Source organism: Oryctolagus cuniculus, chromosome 10, assembly GCF_964237555.1.
Source record: "Oryctolagus cuniculus chromosome 10, mOryCun1.1, whole genome shotgun sequence".
Classification (NCBI taxonomy): domain Eukaryota; kingdom Metazoa; phylum Chordata; class Mammalia; order Lagomorpha; family Leporidae; genus Oryctolagus; species Oryctolagus cuniculus.
This window is the reverse complement of record NC_091441.1, coordinates 27,347,712-27,364,817: the sequence shown is the minus strand read 5'-3', so window position 1 is coordinate 27,364,817 and position 17,106 is coordinate 27,347,712. Positions and strand designations below refer to the sequence as shown.

Here is a 17,106-nt window from a genome sequence, read left to right as displayed (position 1 = left end):
AGTAAATAATTCTATTACATAACTGTATGTTGCCAATCATAATATCATGTGTAATTATTAGAAATGAACTGTTGGATTTAACTTAGCTTTCAGCATGTGTGATGTTTTTTGTGATAGCTTTTTGATTCCATGCGTGAACGTTAATAGATGTTGCTTATACTTGTAAGTGCTAGAAGCTATGCAACTAATTGTGTTTTGCTTTTAGAGTTCATAAATTGACTGTTGGGCTCAAACCTGAAGAAGCCAAAGGTTATTTGACAGACTGTACCAGAAAAATCTTATGCAGAGTCAAAGATTTTCCTTTGCAACAAAGATGAAAACTTTCTGTGGTTTGAGGCAGACATTGTACAGCCCACATCAGACTATGCCAACACGGCATGATGTTCTCAGCAGAAAATGTCAAATTCTTTAAAGTGGAGCTGCTTGGTTTACTATATACCTGTGAGATTTGAATCTACAATCCTTGTAATTTTATCAGTTGCATGCAGGAACTCTACTGAATTGTTTAATAGTACAATATGGTCAGAAAGAGTAAGTTCTTGTGGTCAGGAAAAGTATATCTGTATTCTCTTCCTCATTGCAATAGAACTCACGGCTTTTTTTTTTTTTTTCCTAACACAACCAAAGGGATCTTAAATCTCTGTAGTTTATTTCTCTGAAAATTGTATATGGATACCCAAGAATCTGTCCATTGAGTCTCCCCACCCTTAGAGGGTCAAGGAAACAAAAAGGGTAGTTTTTAAATGTTTAGCGTTCTTAGTGGGTGGATTGAGTGAGTGCTCGGCTGAGGCACCACTGCCTAGCTCCTCGTATCCCCAAGTTGTGCTTCTGTCCTAGTACCTGTTACAATTTTCTTATTTTCTATTTGCTTAAGCTGCCTGTAGTATACTCATTTTTATGCTCCGATGGTCTAATATAGTGTCTGGGACATGGTAAGTTTAGCACCACCTTGTAACCAATTGAGCTTACCAGCCTACCCAGATGTAAGGTTTAATAAAAGATGAAACAGCTGTATCTAGAAGGTATATTGCTGTAGCCCAGATGGTATTTTATGCCTGCTGAATTCTTATTATTTTGTGATAAGTACCACAGAGTTTAGCAATTTAATATTTGAGATACAAATTTTATTTTTATTTTTTAATGATTTATTTATTTGAAAGTCAGAGTTACACAAAGAGAAGGAGAGGCAGAGAGACAGAGAGAGAGGTGTTCCAACTGCTGGTTCACTCCCTAGTTGGCAGCAACAGCAGTGGCTTTACCTGCTACGCCACAGTGCCGGACCTGAAAATTTTATTTAAAATTTTTTTTTAAGATTTATTTTTTATTTATTTGAAAAAGTTACAGAGGGAGAGCTTCCATCCTGCTGGTTCACTCTCCAAATGGCCACAACAGCTGGGGCTATGCCAGGCTGAAGCCACGAGCCCGGAGCTTCTTTTGGGTCCTCCATGCGGGTACAGGGAACCAAGCACTTGGGCCGTCTTCTGTTGCTTTCCCAGGTACATTAGCAGGGAGCTTGATTGGAAGTGGGGCAGCCACAACTCAAATTTGCTCCCATATGGGATGCCAGCATGGTGGCTTAACCTGGTATGCCACAGAGCCAGCCCCTTAAAAATTTTTTAATTATGAAAAAGTACACATATCATAAAATTTGCTGGCTTAAACGTTTTTAAGTGGACACTACAGTGCATTCATGGTGTTGAGCACATAGTCTCCAGGACTGTGTGAAAATGAAATCTTACAGCCATTAGACAACAATTTTCCATTTGCCCACCTGGGGCAGCCATGATTCTGCTGTTTGTTTCTGCATATGACTGCTGTAGGAATGTAAGTGGAATCAGACAGTATCTCTTTGTGACTGGCTGATTTTACTTAGTTTAATGTCCTTGAGGCTTATTTCTGTTGTAGTAAGTTTCATCTTAGTTAGACCAAGTGATGGAGGGAATCCTGTACTCCTTTCTGTTTCCCATAATTTACTACGTGTATAGTTTGCAGTATGCACTTAGGTGGAAACTTTTAGTATTTCTTTCAGATTTGAAATTGTGTTCCTATAGCATTCTCAGCAATGCAAAATCTGTCTTTTTAATGAGAGAATGAGTACTTGTGCTTTGTCCCAGTAAGCCTTTTGCCAGAAATAGTGTTGATAGGGGCTGCTTTGTTACATCTGTGACGCAGCTGTCTCTTTTTTTCTCCCTTACAGGGGTTGCTGGTGCTGGCCGACTCTTTACTCCTGATGTAATCAAAGCCATGGCCAGGATCAATGAAAGACCTGTAATATTTGCATTAAGTAATCCTACAACAAAGGCTGAGTGTACTCCCGAGGAAGCATACACACTCACAGAGGTACTGATAATCATATTAATGGATTAGACCTGTTGTTTTCTATTAGCTGATTAGTTGTACATTCTTGCAGAGTTCTTTTAGTGGTCCCTAGTGTTTATTACATGTACTCGTGGATTATCAAAATCTGATGTAAATTACTGCTTATGTCAACCTTGAGAAGTAATTAACTATATGATTGTGTTTTCATGCCTTCACACTGTTTTTGTTGTACATTTTAATTCTCTCTGTATTTTAAGCCTGAAAGTCATTATTACTTATTTTATACAAGAATTACTTGCTTAGAGTCACCTGTGTTATAATTCTTGCTGCTGCTGTTTCTCCCTTCTTACATGTCTGTGCCTCTGTCTGGCAACATTTTTCTTCCTGCCGCAGAACTCTCCTTATGAAGGGATCTGCAAATTCTCTTGATAATTTCTTTTTCTTTTTCTTTTCCTTCATTTTGAAGGATGCTTTCAGTCTATTTAGAAGTAATAGTTGGTGGATCCTAAATTTCACTACTTAGAAGGTACCATTTCATTGTTTCCTGATTTCTGTTTTCCTCTTGAGATATCGTCATGTCTTGAGTTTTGAGCCATTTTCCTTTACTAGACCTTAGTATGATTTCTTTGCATTTATTCAGCCTAGGGTATATAATTCTCCTGAGTCTGCTCCATGGCTGTGTCATTGTTTGTTGTTTTGTTTTGGAAAAATAGCCAAGTAGTGTGTCTGCTTTGTCCACGTTCTCTGTCTCTCTCTTCCTTAGGGCTCCAGTTACAAAGTCAGACTTTTTTTTTTTTTTTTTACCAAGACTCACATATATTTTATACTGTTTGCTGCGCATATTGTTCTTTTTGCTGTCTTTGTCTCATTTTTCTGGTGATTTTCTTTGGTTTTACCTTCCACTTTGGCAGATTCTGTTTTTCAGCTATCCTAATGTGTTGTCTAATTTTAGTTGTAAAATTTTCACTTGTAGAATTTTTATTTGATTCTTATAATTTAGTGATGGTCTTAAAGTCATATATCATAGGGATGGATAATCTATCTGTAAGCATTGATTCCTTGTCCTTACATTTCGTGAAGCACTTGTTCTTAGTCTTTTCGAATGCAGCTTCACCATCTGTGTTTGTCTTTTCTTGACATCTGACACATGACATCTGTCTTTCCTGGTCACCTGACAGCTGTCTGTCACCAATTTTTACTTTCTTCCAAATTGGGATTCAGTGCTTTGGATTCTTTGTCACTGCCACAAATACCACAAAGTTATGTCCCAATTACTCATACCTGCTTATATACCATTAAGTGCAGTGATTTTTGTCTAAACTATTCTGTAGGGGCATGAAATTGTTTTCTGTGTTGCTCTTGTGGTTGATGTTGAAGTGGCTCTGGGAAGTGATTTTTAAAGGTTGCTTTGCAGGAATAACCAGTTAAAATTGTTAGGTTATACCTTTGAGGATTCTTAATAAATCTATGATAAATATTTTGTCTCTGCTTATTTAAAAAACAGATTTTTTATTATGGAAAGTGTCAAGTGTTTACAAAATTAGAGAGAAAAGTAAAAATCAGTTTCTATGTATCAATACCTATCTTCAGAAATAAGCCATTGCTAATATTTTTTTAAAGGTTTTTTTTTTTTTTTTGACAGAGTTAGACAGTGAGAGAGAGAGACAGAGAGAAAGGTCTTCCTTTCTCTCAGCAGGCGGAGGATTAGCCTAGTGAGCTGCAGTGCCGGCCTAAAGATTTGTTTTCCGCCTGTGGCACTGGCACCCCGGGTTCTAGTCCTGCTCGGGGCACCGGATTCTGTCCTGGTTGCTCTTCTTCCAGTCCAGCTCTCTGCTGTGGCCTGGGAAGGCAGTAGAGGATGGCCTAAGTGCTTGGGCCCTGCACCCACATGGGAGACCGGGAGGAAACGCCTGACTTCTGGCTTTGGATTGGCGCAGCGCGCCGGCTATAGCAGCCATTTGGGGGGTGAACCAATGGAAAGAAGACCTTTTCTATCTCTCTCACTGTCTAACTCTGCCTGTCAAAAAAAAAAAAAAAGATTTGTTTTTCATTTGAAAGAGAGAGAGATCTTCCATTTCTAGTTGATTCTCTAAAAGGCCACAATAGCTCAGACTGTTTAAGGATTTTATTATTTTTATTATTTTCAATAAATATTATTGTATATTATTGTTTGAGTTCCCCCAAGGAGACCAGTTGGAGGACACTGTTTCATTGGCTTTGAGTTTCAAATTTTTTTCACAATTTCTATTAACTTTGAAATTGTGCTCTTATAAAAAAATGAAAGCATTATGTCAATTTAATTTTGCATACATTATTTCTTGGTTTTACCTAAAATATCGGTGTAAGTTTTTGTGTAGAAAACCTGTTTTTTGTTTAAGATTTTTTTTTTATTTGAAAGGCAGAGTTACAGAAAGAGACAGAGAAAAATCTTCCATCTGCTGGTTCACTCCCCAAATGGCCACAATAGCTGATGCTGGGTCAGGCCAAAGCTAGGATCCAGGAGCTTCTTCCAGGTCTCCCATGTGGGTGAAGGGGCCCAGGGACTTGGGCCATTTCTGCTGCTTTCCCGAGCAAATTAGCAGGGAGCTGGATTGGAAGTGGAACAGCTAGGACTTGAACCATGCCCATATGGGATGCTGGTGTCACAAGGAGCTGCTTAACCGCTATGCTACAACACCAGCCCTTTTTTGTCTTTTATTTTCACTTGAGCAACGTCTTAGTGTTGCTCTAACACCCTCTGCTGCTCAGTGAAAAAATATTTGTTTTCATATTTTAATCCCCAGTTGGTCAAATAGGACAATTTGGTCTTCAGAATAGTTACCATTAAGGTCTGCCACATTTAAGCTCTTATTTGATGCTGGGGAAGAAAAAGAGAAGAAAAAGATGGCCCTAAGAAGGTGGATTGCTGTAGGATCTTGCCAGCCTAGAGAAGATTCCCAAGATCTTTTTAAACCTCCAGATACACAGATGCCATGAGAACGCAATGTTTTCCCCAGGAAGTACTATGTTGTTTAATGCATTTTATGAGACTGTTGAAATTAATGATGCCACAAAAATAAGCTATTATGAGCATCATTATTATAGGAACATTTATGACATTAACCATGAAATAACCTTAATCTTCAAAAGCAATTTTTTTTTTTTTTTTTTTTTTTTTGCTTCAAGTAGAGCTGTGTTTAGAATAGGAATAGTCTTAACAGTTCTCTGTAGAATAAGAAGAAAATTACATGGCTGTATTGAGTTGCAGGGCTCAGGTATCTGGGTCACCATTAGCCCAGTTAACTTCTTCACTGAAGCTTGTATCCTTTTGCAATTGAAAGTGTATTGTATTACATGAAGTTTGTTTGCCTTAAATTTTTAAAAGTTGAAAAAGAGAAAGCATATAGTGCAGAAGTAATGCTTACTATACACCATTGGCCTTCAGATTGCCCAGGGTCAGATTCTCAAGTGTTAAGTCCAGTCATGCCAAAGGTCTACTCTGCTAGACAGGATAATCACTCTTGGTATAATACACATTTTCAGGTCTAGAGAAAAGATGAAGCAGTATGTAAACTCTTGCAGTAACTCTAATAATCAGGCATCCTGGCAGTTTGTCCATCCTACTGTGGGGAGATATTCCAGTTTTAAGTAATCATTTTTCTAAGTGAAGTGACTGTTCAAACGTGACTTACTTTAGTTATCTGTTAAGTATTCGAAGATAAGATAACTCTGAGCAGTATCATTTTCTCTTTTTTTAAACTTTTATTCAATAAATATAAATTTCCAAAGTATAACTTTTGAATTATAGCAGCTTTTCCCCCCATAACCTCCCACCCACCTGCAACCATCCCATCTCCCACTCCCTCTCCCATCCCATTCTTCATCATGATTAATTTTCAATTATCTCTATATACAGAAGATCAACTTAGTAAATACTAAGTAAAGATTTCAACAGACTGTACCCACAAAGACACACAAAGTATAGAGTACTGTTTGGGTAGTGGTTTTACCATTAATTTGAGTAGTACAACACATTAAGGAAAGAGGTCCTACATGGAGGGCAGGTGCAGTGACTCCCGTTGTTGATTTAACAATTGACATTCTTATGGATGATGTCAGTAATCACCTGAGACTCTTGTCATGAGATGCCCAGGCTATGGAAGCCTCTTGAGTTCACCAGCTCTGATCTTACTTAGACAAGGCCATAGTCAAAGTGGAAGTTTTCTCCTCCCTTCAGAGGAAGGACCTTCCTTCTTTAATGGCCCGTTCTTCCCACTGGAATCCCACTCATAGAGATCTTTCATTTAGGTTTGTTTGTTTGTTTTTGTTTTTGTTTTTGTTTTGCCACAGTGTCTTGGCTTTCCATGCCTGTGAAACTCTCAAGGGCTTTTTAGACAGATCTGAATGCCTTAAGGGATGATTCTGAGGCCATAGTACTGTTTAGGGCATTTGCCATTCTATGAGTCTGCTGCGTGTCCTGCTTCCCATGAAGCATCATTCTCTCCTTTTTAATTCTATCAATTATTATTTGCAGACACTGGTCTTATTTATGTAATCCCTTTGACACTTAATCCTATCTTTTTTATCAATTATGAACTTAAAATGATCACTTTAACAAGTAAGATGGCATTGGTACATGCCATCTTGATGGGATTGAATTGAAATCCCCTGGCACATTTCTAGCTCTACCATTAGGGGTAAGTCCAAGTGAGCATGTGCCGAACTGTACATATCTTCCCTTTCTTATTCCCACTCTTATATTTAATAGGGATCACTTTTCATTTAAATTTAAATGACTAAGAAGAATTGTGTGTTAATTATAGAGTTCAATCAATAGTATTAAGTAGAACAAAAAATACTAAAAGGAATAAAATAGTAAGTTATTACTCGACAGTCAGGACAAGGGCTGATTAGACATTGTTTCTCATAGTGTCCATTTCACTTCAACAGGTTTCCTTTTAGGTGCTCAGTTAGTTGTCACTGATCAGGGAGAACATATGATATTTGTCCCTTTGGGACTGGCTTATTTCACTCAGCATGTTTTCCAGATTCCTCCATTTTGTTGCAAATGACCGGAGAGCTGTATCATTTTCTGTTTGCTCTGTCTTTTGTGGGGAAAGGACGACAGTAAAGGATTTTGTTTTATAAGTTATCTTTCTGATACATTTCACTTGCATGTGCATCTCTTTTAGAGACACTGAATGTGCCATTAACATTTGTTATATGCTCTTATGGAGCTTAGTACTAAAATAGGATGGACACAGCAAATTAGGAGACTTAGTTTTCTTTAACAAGGCAACATGCCTCTTTCCTGGAATGACAGTGTGGTTATACTATACGTTGGTTTTACAAACTGTCCACTAAGGGATATTAAAGCTAATAGAAAGACCATGGGCATTGGAGTTAGAAAAAACTCTGGGTACAGGTTTTAGTTCTGTAATTTTGATGTGTAGCTCTCTCACACATTCTTGCTCGCTCTCCTTCTCTCAGCAGAAGGAAAGTGTTCCCATCCTCTAATTTAGTCTCCAGATTCTTGCAATGACTTGGGCTGGGCTGAGGGCCAGGTACCAGAGCTCAATCCAAGTCTACCACATGGGTGACAGAGACTCAGCTATTGAACCATCACCTGCTACCTTCCAGGGTCTGTGTTGGCAGGAAAGTGGAGTTGGGATTTGGAGCTGGGAATCAAGCCCAGGCACTCTTAATGTGGGACACAGTGTCTCAACTGGAGTCTTAGCCACTAGGCCAAACGCCCACCTCAGTGTGTGATGTTTTCACAAAGTACTTGAAAATATCAAAGCTCTAATTTTCTAGGCTTTTTTTTTTTAAGACAAAGTTAATGGAATGGAGATGATAAGAACCTCCTGGTGTTTTTATGAGGGCTGAATTAACTGAATTAACAAATACAAAGCATCCGCTAGGAAGCTAGTAGCAACAGATTACAGTCAGTGAATTTTGATATTTCCCCCTTCATTCACATGTGCTTAGTACATTATGTGCAATGGTATTTATTGGCTATCTACATTTAAAAGCGTTTTAAAAGCAATGAAATTGTTCTTAAAATTTATAAATGGACATTTTTGAATTGTATGTGAACATGTATATACTGCGTATAAAATGAGCCTCATTCTAATAAAAGGATTTTCTTTTTAAGATTTTCTATTTATTTGAAAGGCAGAGTTACAAAGAGGCAGAGGCAGAAAGAGAGAAAGGTATTCCATCTGCTGGTTCACTTCCCAATGTCCGAACCTGGGCTGATCTGAAGCCAGGAGCCTGGGGCTTCCTCTGGTTCTCCTATGTGGGTGCAGGGGCCCAAGGACCTGGGCCATCTTCCACTGTTTTCGCAGGCACATTAGCAGGGAGCTGGATAGGAAGTGGAGCAGCTGGGACTCGAACTGGCGTCCACATGTTGTGCTGGCACTGCAGGTGGTGACTTTACTGGTTACACCATAGCACTGGCCCCAGTGAAAGGATTTTAATGATAGGGTTATGCTATGCAGTAAATTATTCCCTTGTTTCCAGGTAATATATCAACATGCTTTGCTATAGGATTTAATTTTGTATGAATTCCCCTCAATTTGCTCATCCACATTAAGCAACAAAATTGAGCTTATTCCTTTTCGTTAACAGGGACGGTGTTTGTTTGCCAGTGGCAGTCCATTTGGGCCAGTGAAACTGGAAGACGGGCGCGTCTTTACCCCCGGTCAAGGAAACAATGTGTATATTTTTCCAGGTAAATGCTACCATTATTTATGTTATAGAAAAATTGTTAATTACATAAAAATATCTTATAGAATTCTTCGGAGTTTGAGATGGAAATGAGAAACAGTATTTTTTTTTTTTTTTTTTTTTTTTATCTTTTATTTAATGAATATAAATTTCCAAAGTACGTCTCATGGGTTACAATGGCTTTCCCCCCCATACCGTCCCTCCCACCCACCACCCTCCCCTTTCCCACTCCCTCTCCCCTTCCATTCACATCAAGATTCATTTTCGATTATCTTAGTATACAGAAGATCAGCTTATTATACCTTAAGTAAGGATTTCAACAGTTTGTTCCCACACAGAAACATAAAGTGAAAAATAATAGATGATTTTTTTTTAAATGATGATGAAATCAGATCAGACCTATTGTCATGTTTAATCCCAGTGAGAGTCAAGTTGGGAATTGATAGTTTCTTTTTTTTTTTTTTTTTTTTTTTTTTAACAGAAGATCAGTTTAGTGTACATTAAGTAAAGATTTCAACAGTTTGCACCCCCATAGAAACACAAAGTGAAATATACTGTTTGAGTACTCGTTATAGCATTAAGCCTCAGTGTACAGCACGTTAAGGACAGAGATCCTACCTGAGGAGTAAGTGCACAGTGACTCCTGTTGTTGACTTTACAAATTGACACTCCGAGAAACAGTATTTTTAAAAGTTTGTTTTGAATGTACATGTGGAAAAACTCAAGGAATAAGGAAATCCAAAGTGCTCTGTATTCCCTGATAACCTTATTCATATTGTTAATTAAATTATTTTATTACACAAATGATATAGTCCAAGGAAATCTTCAACAAGTTCATGGAAAACTTGTGTTATGAAAATACTTGGAGCCAGCACTGTAGCATAGCGGGTAAAGGCACCACCTGTGACACTGGCATTCCATACTGATGGGAGATTCACTGTCTCTCTCCCCTCTCGCTGTGTAACTCTGACTTTCAGATAAAAAAATAAATCTTTAAAAAAAAACTATGCATGGGCTTCAAAATATTGGCTGGCGTTGTGGCACGGTGGGTAAAGCCGCCACCTGTAACATTTGTCATCCGATGTGGGCACCGGTTTTCATCCCAGCTGCTTCGCTTCTGATCCAGTGCTCTGCTGGTGGGCTAGGAAGAACAGGGGAGGATGGCATGGGTGTTTGGGCCCTGTTATCCACATGAGAGACCAGATGGGGCTCCTGGCTCCCGGCTTCAGCTTGGCCCAGCCCTCTGCAGCCATCCGGGAAGTTAACCAGCAGATGGAGGCCCTCTGTCTCTGTCTCTCCCTCTCTTTCTATAACTCTGACTTTCAAATAAATAAATCTCAAATAAAAAATCTTTAACAACTTTTTCACTAAAATGAGCATATTTTAATTCCACTTACACAAACTTAAAATTTTTTTATTTATTTATTTGAAAGGTAGTTACGGGGGGTATGGGAAACCTTCCATCTGCTGGTTCACTCCCCCAAGTGGCCGCAATGACCCGGGCTAGGCCAAGCTGAAGCCAGGAGCCAAGAACTCCATCCAGATCTCCCACATGGGTGATAGCATCCCCATTTCTTGAAACCATCATCCACTGCCTTCCCAGGTGAATTAGCAGGAAGCTGGATTGGAAATGGAGCAGCTGGGACTCAAGCCAGCTCTCTGATATAGGATGCCAGTATCACAGGCAACAGTTCAACCCACTGTGCCATAACGCTAGCCCATTTTACACAAATGTTTTTTTAAAGATTTTATTTATTTATTTTAAAGGTAGAATTACAGACAGAAAGAAAGAGGTCTTCCATATGCTGGTTCACTCCCCAAATGGCCCCAATGACCAGGGCTGAGCCAGTCTGAAGCCAGGAGCCCGGAGCTTCTTCCAGGTCTCCCATGCAGTTGCAGGGGCCTAAGCACTTGGACAATCTTCTGCTTTCCCAGGCCATAGCAGAGAACTAAAGTGGAAGAAGAGCAGCTGGGACTCAAAACTGACACCCATATGGGATGCTGGCGCCACAGGCAGAGGCTTAACCCACTACACCACAGCTCTGACCCCCACAAACATTTTGAAGTATCTTCATTTACATGTCATAAAAGTACTGAACAGGTGGTATAGTTATTTAGCTCTCTGGATCTCTCCTTGAGCCTCCTAATCCTACTTTTCAGATGTGATGGCTCTCCCTTTCTGTTTCCGGTGGTTACCATCATGACAGCTTATCTCTCTTTATCTTAACTCTTCCAACGTTACTGTATACGCTGCCCACTGTGAAATATATAGTATACACATTACCTTCTGATGCCATAGTGGTCCACTTACCAGATGGCTGCAACGGCTGGAGCTGGGCCAATCCAAAGCCAGGAACCAGGAGCTTTGGGTCTCCCACTTGCAGAAGCCCAAGCACTTGGGCCATCTTGCGCTGCTTTCCCAGGCCATCAGCAGGGAGCTGGATCAGAAGTGGAGCAGCCAGGACTCAAACTGGTGCCCATAGAGGATGCTGGTGCTGCAGGTGGAGGCTTAACCTAGTACACCACAGCACTGGCCCCAATACTTTTATCTTGAGGTGAAAGTTTCGAGAACTTTCAGTAGCAACCTAAGAGTGTTTATTAGCTTACCACTGTAAAGAATGAAAAAAATCATCTGGTTTAGCTTTATTATCTCTTTTTATTCTACCCTCTATTTTGCCTAGTTAATGTTTTCTATATTATGGAGAATTCTTGTTTTCTTTTTACATTTATGATGTGTTTCGTTGTTTTCCATGCTTTGCTTATAGATTGAGTTCAAATATTCAAAATCATGATTTTGTAAATGTTCTAAACAAGTGTGTGATTTGATATTCTAGAGTATACAAGTCTATATTACTAAATTTTTGATATTCAAATCTTTCACATATCTAATATAATGAATATCTCCTCTTTTTAACTGATAGCTTTTTAAATTATTTATTATTTTATTTATTTATCCCACTTATTTGAAAGGCAGAGGACAAAGAATGATCTTCATTTACTGGTTTGCTCCCAAAATGCCTGCAGCAGCCAGAGCTGGGTGAAGTTGACAGCAGGTGCCAGGCACTCAGTCCAGGTCTTCCACAGGAGTGCTGCCTCCCAGGATGAGCACTAGCAGGAAGCTGGATCAGAAGTGGAGGAGCCAGCACTTGAACCAGGCACTAGGATAAGGAATGCGGGCATCTCAAGCTGCATTTTAATGCAGTTCTGATTTCTTGCCAGTAATTTCCGTTTCTACTTTTTTTTAAAAAGATTTAAAAAAAAAAAATATTTTGGTTCACTCCTCAGTTGGCCACAGCAGCCGGAGCTGCGCCTATCCAAAGCCAGGAGCCTCTTTCAGGTCTCCCATGTGGGTGCAGGGGCCCAAATACTTGGGCCATCCTCTGCTGCTTTCCCAGGCCATAGCAGAGAGCTGGATCAGAAGTGGAGCAGCTGGGACTCTAACCGGTGCCCACATGGGATGCTGGCACTATAAGAAGCAGCTTTACCTACTATGCCACAGTGCCGTCCCCTATGGTTGTCTATTGACACCCAGTATCTGTAATAGAAACTCTCATCGTCAGTAATCTCTTTTTAGAACTTGACATGGTTCAAAATCTGTCTTTTTCATCTGATAATATTTTTATGGCATGAGAACATGGAAGAAAATACTATGTTGCTGATGTTAATAAAGCCATTTTTTATATTTGACTGTTAAGGAATCTGGCAGTTGATTGCTTTTGCAAAACACTTTAAAATCCTAACCTCATTAATAAAAATTATTTGCACTATAGATGTAGACATAAAAAATGACCTAGCTGGGCCAGCTCCATGGCGTAGCAGGTAAAGCTGCCACTTGCAGTGCCAGCTTCCCATACAGGAGCCAGTTTGAGGCCCAGCTGCTCCACTTCCAATCCAGCTCTCTGTTCTGGCCTGGAAAAGCAGTAGAAGATGACCCAGGTGTTTGGGCCCCTCTCCCTTCTGCGGAGACCTGGAAGAAGCTCCTGGCTCCTGGCTTCAGATCGACCCAGCTCCTGCCATTGTGGCCATCTGGGAAGTGAACCAGCAGGTGGAAGACTTCTCTCTGCCTCTGCCTCTCTGTAATTCTGCCTTTCAAATAAATCTTTTAAAAAAATAATGACCTAGGCCAGCGCCGCGGCTCACTAGGCTAATCCTCCGCCTTGCGGTGCCAGCACACCGGGTTCTAATTCCGGTCGGGGCACCGGATTCTGTCCCGGTTGCCCCTCTTCCAGGCCAGCTCTCTGCTGTGGCCAGGGAGTGCAGTGGAGGATGGCCCAGGTGCTTGGGCCCTGCACCCCATGGGAGACCAGGAGAAGTACCTGGCTTCTGCCTTTGGATCTGCGTGTTGCGCCGGCCGTGGCGGCCATTGGAGGGTGAACCAACGGCAAAGGAAGACCTTTCTCTCTGTGTCTCTCTCTCACTGTCCACTCTGCCTGTAAAAAACAAAAACAAAAACAAAAAAAAACCTAAGGCTTTGATAATGTTTAAATTATGTAGTTCAGCAACTGTAACAACTGGATGAAATAATTTAAAAAATAAAACTTTAAAGGATCAAAAGGTATTGACTCAGTTGAAATATTGGAGGATTCCAGGTCAAGATAGGCAGAGGGCTAGACCTCCCAAGAGGCAGGCCCGCATTCAATGCCAGGTTTGCACTAAAAGCACTTAAGGATCTGGAGAAAGTGGCCAAAAAGTAAAATTGGTCTTTTCTTGAAGGAGGGACAAGGTTGGCACCTTGTCAAAGATTGTAGTAAATGGCCACCCACTCTGGGCTGAAGCCCTTGAAATGAATTGTTTGCAGCAGCAGTGGGTGATCTAGAAAATCTCAAGCCTTTCTTCTGGACTGTCAGTTCCCACAAGTGCCCAACAGAACAAACAGAACTCTTCTCTGAAAGAAGATAACACTCTCCAACCCTCAAACTACTTTAAGAAAATTTTCAGGCTGGCGCCGTGGCTCACTAGGCTAATCCTCCGCCTGCGGCGCCGGTACCCTGGGTTCTAGTCCTGGTTGGGGCACCAGATTCTGTCCCAGTTGCTCCTCTTCCAGTCCAGCTCTCTGCTGTGGCCCGGGAAGGCAGTGGAGGATGGCCCAAGTGCTTGGGCCCTGCACCCGCATAGGAGACCAGGAGGAAGTGCCTGGCTCCTGGCTTCAGATAGGCGCGGTGCACTGGTCATAGCGGCCATTTGGGGAGTGAACCAACGGAAGGAAGACCTTTCTCTCTGTCTCTCTCTCTCACTGTCTAACTCTGCCTGTCAAAAATAGATAAATAAATTTTCAAATACAAGCCATGTGACAGTACAAGACAGCAGAAATAACAAGACAGATACACTGAAACTCTAGATATAAGGCAAATACAGTGAAATAATATCGTTATTATATTTATAGATAAAAGCCAAAATTGAAAGCATCAGCCAGGTGCCAGTAGAATTTTCAAGTACAAGAATCTAAATAAAATACTGAATGAAAGAGATTTACAGCAAATTAAACCAAAGAAAATTAATCAGTTGCAAGAAACCTCACAAAAATACAGGATGAAGCACAGAAATAGGAAGCAAAATACAAATTGGTATGAGTATGCCATTAATCAGTAAATATATCATTGAAATTCTAGAAGAAAATGAGAGTGAGAGTGAGCATAGACAACGTTTACAGGCCTCATGACTAAGAATTTCTTTGAACTGATAAATGACAGTCAGCATTGAGGAACACAGAAACCCAGACAGGATAAGCATAAAGAAATTTACATTTAGAAGCACCATTGTGAGGGTTCAGTAAGTCCCAGCAAGAGAAGGATATTAAAGTGGCCAAAACAAAAAGATTTGCTTTAAAGAAGCACCTGTTAGACTTCAGCTGTCACTGCAACAACACTGATGCCAAGAGCAGTGATCTGCTTATGCTGCTCGTAGGAGATGCTTGCCAACCCAGAATTCAGTGTACAGTGAAAATATCTTCCAGGGATTAGGCAGCACGAAGACATTCTCAGAAAAGCAAGAAATGGGATTCATCGCCTGCAGACCTATACGAAAGGAAGGGGTATTTTGTTCCTCAGGCAAAAGAGATAATCCCAGATACAAGTTTAGAGATGGAGAAAGGAATTAAGAACAAAAATTTGTCAGAATATAGATGAAACAAAATGGAGGTTATTTATGTATGCAGAGCATAACACTAATGCCATGTGATTTTGAAAAACAGAGAAACAGTTGAAATCTACAGCAGAGACGGTTTTCTGATGCAGTGGTTAAGACACCATTTGGGACACCTGTGAAAGCAGTGGACCATGGCCCAAGTCCTTAAAAAAAGAAAGAGAGCTAAGTGATTATTTTCTACAGGAAAGTGTCCATGACGTCTAAAACTCAAAAACCAGAAGAAATATAAGCAGGTTATTTAAAAGTAAGAGATAAATATTAAAGCCAGTTAATAGAATTAAAAGCAGTTGCTTTCCTAGAGCAAGAAGTAGAGGCTAGAGGTGGGCTGGAAACATGTTTTTCTGTATTAAGCATCGATGGATTTTATGCACTTGTAATTTTGAAAAGTATAAAAGCTAAATTGAGCCGGCGCCGTGGCTCAATAGGCTAATCCTCCACCTTGCGGCGCCGGCACACCGGGTTCTAGTCCCGGTTGGGGCGCCGGATTCTGTCCCGGTTGCCCCTCTTCCAGGCCAGCTCTCTGCTATGGCCAGGGAGTGCAGTGGAGGATGGCCCAGGTGCTTGGGCCCTGCACCCCATGGGAGACCAGGAAAAGCACCTGGCTCCTGGCTCCTGCCAGGATCAGCGCGGTGCGCCGGCTGCAGCGGCGGCCATTGGAGGGTGAACCAGCGGCAAAAGGAAGACCTTTCTCTCTGTCTCTCTCTCTCACTGTCCACTCTGCCTGTCAAAAAAAAAAAAAAAAAAAAAAAAAAAGCTAAATTGAGGAAAGCTATTTGATATTTTTTAAGCTTTTATTTATTTTATAGGCAGAGAGAAAGAGAGAGAGAGGTCTTTCATCTGCTGGCTCACTCCCCAGTTGGCCCCAATGGCCGGAGCTGAGCCAATCTGAAGCCAGGAGCCAGCAGCTTCTTCCAGGTCTCCCATGCAGGTGCAAGGTCCCAAGGACTTGGGCCATCTCCCACTGCTCTCCCAGGTCATAGCAGAGAGCTGGATTGGAAGTGAAGGCACCGGCTCTAACCAGCTCTCATACGGGATGCCGGCACTGCTGACGGCGGCTTTACACAGTGCCTGCCCCTATTTGGTATTTCTAAAATTATCTCTTTAGTGAATAAGAATTGTAATGGTTAACATGGGTCTCTGACTTGATTTTAACTTGGACTTCAATTTTCCTTTGGGGAGCTGTTTGGGATGGGGGTTGCTTACCATTTATTTGCTTCAATACAGGGATTTGACTCCTTTCATTTGGAAAGTGACTTTACTAAATAAACTGTTTAAAATCTGTTCTAGGTGTGGCTTTAGCGGTTATTCTCTGTCACACCCGTCATATCAGTGACAGTATTTTCCTAGAAGCTGCAAAGGTAAATGTTATAAATATTCTCATTTATTTTATAAGGGACGAATTACTCTAAAGATGAATGGATCTAAAGATTAAAAGCAGGCCAGTGCCGCGGCTCACTAGGCTAATCCTCCGCTTTGCGGCGCCGGCACAGCGGGTTCTAGTCCCGGTCGGGGCACCGGATTCTGTCCCGGTTGCCCCTCTTCCAGGCCAGCTCTCTGCTGTGGCCCGGGAGTGCAGTGGAGGATGGCCCGAGTGCTTGGGCCCTGCACCCCATGGGAGACCAGGAGAAGTACCTGGCTCCTACCATCGGATCAGCGCAGTGCGCCGGCCGTGGCGGCCATTGGAGGGTGAACCAACGGCAAAGGAAGACCTTTCTCTCCGTCTCTCTCTCTCACTGTCCACTCTGCCTGTCAAAAAAAAAAAAAAAAAAAAAAAGATTAAAAGCAGAGAGAGAATGAGTTAAATGAGATAAATATTAAAGCCAGTTAATAGAATTAAAAACAGTTCCTTTCCTAGAGCAAGAAGTAGAGGCTAGAGGTGGGCTGGAAACATGTTTTCTGTATTAAGCATCGATGGATTTTATGCACTTGTAATTT

At 41.0% G+C, this 17,106-nt stretch overlaps 1 protein-coding gene across 3 annotated transcripts in view; it reads left to right on the top strand.

Moving 5' to 3' along the window:
- The window catches only part of ME2 (malic enzyme 2), a gene marked incomplete in the record, with an annotated part of 77,291 nt that overhangs the window by 51,267 nt on the left and 8,918 nt on the right, over positions 1–17,106 (top strand). For all 3 annotated transcript variants that reach the window (XM_070050174.1, XM_070050175.1, XM_070050176.1), the window contains 3 exon segments: positions 2,198–2,340; positions 8,929–9,031; positions 16,459–16,529. In XM_070050174.1, the coding sequence (XP_069906275.1) occupies positions 2,198–2,340; positions 8,929–9,031; positions 16,459–16,529 (317 nt within the window).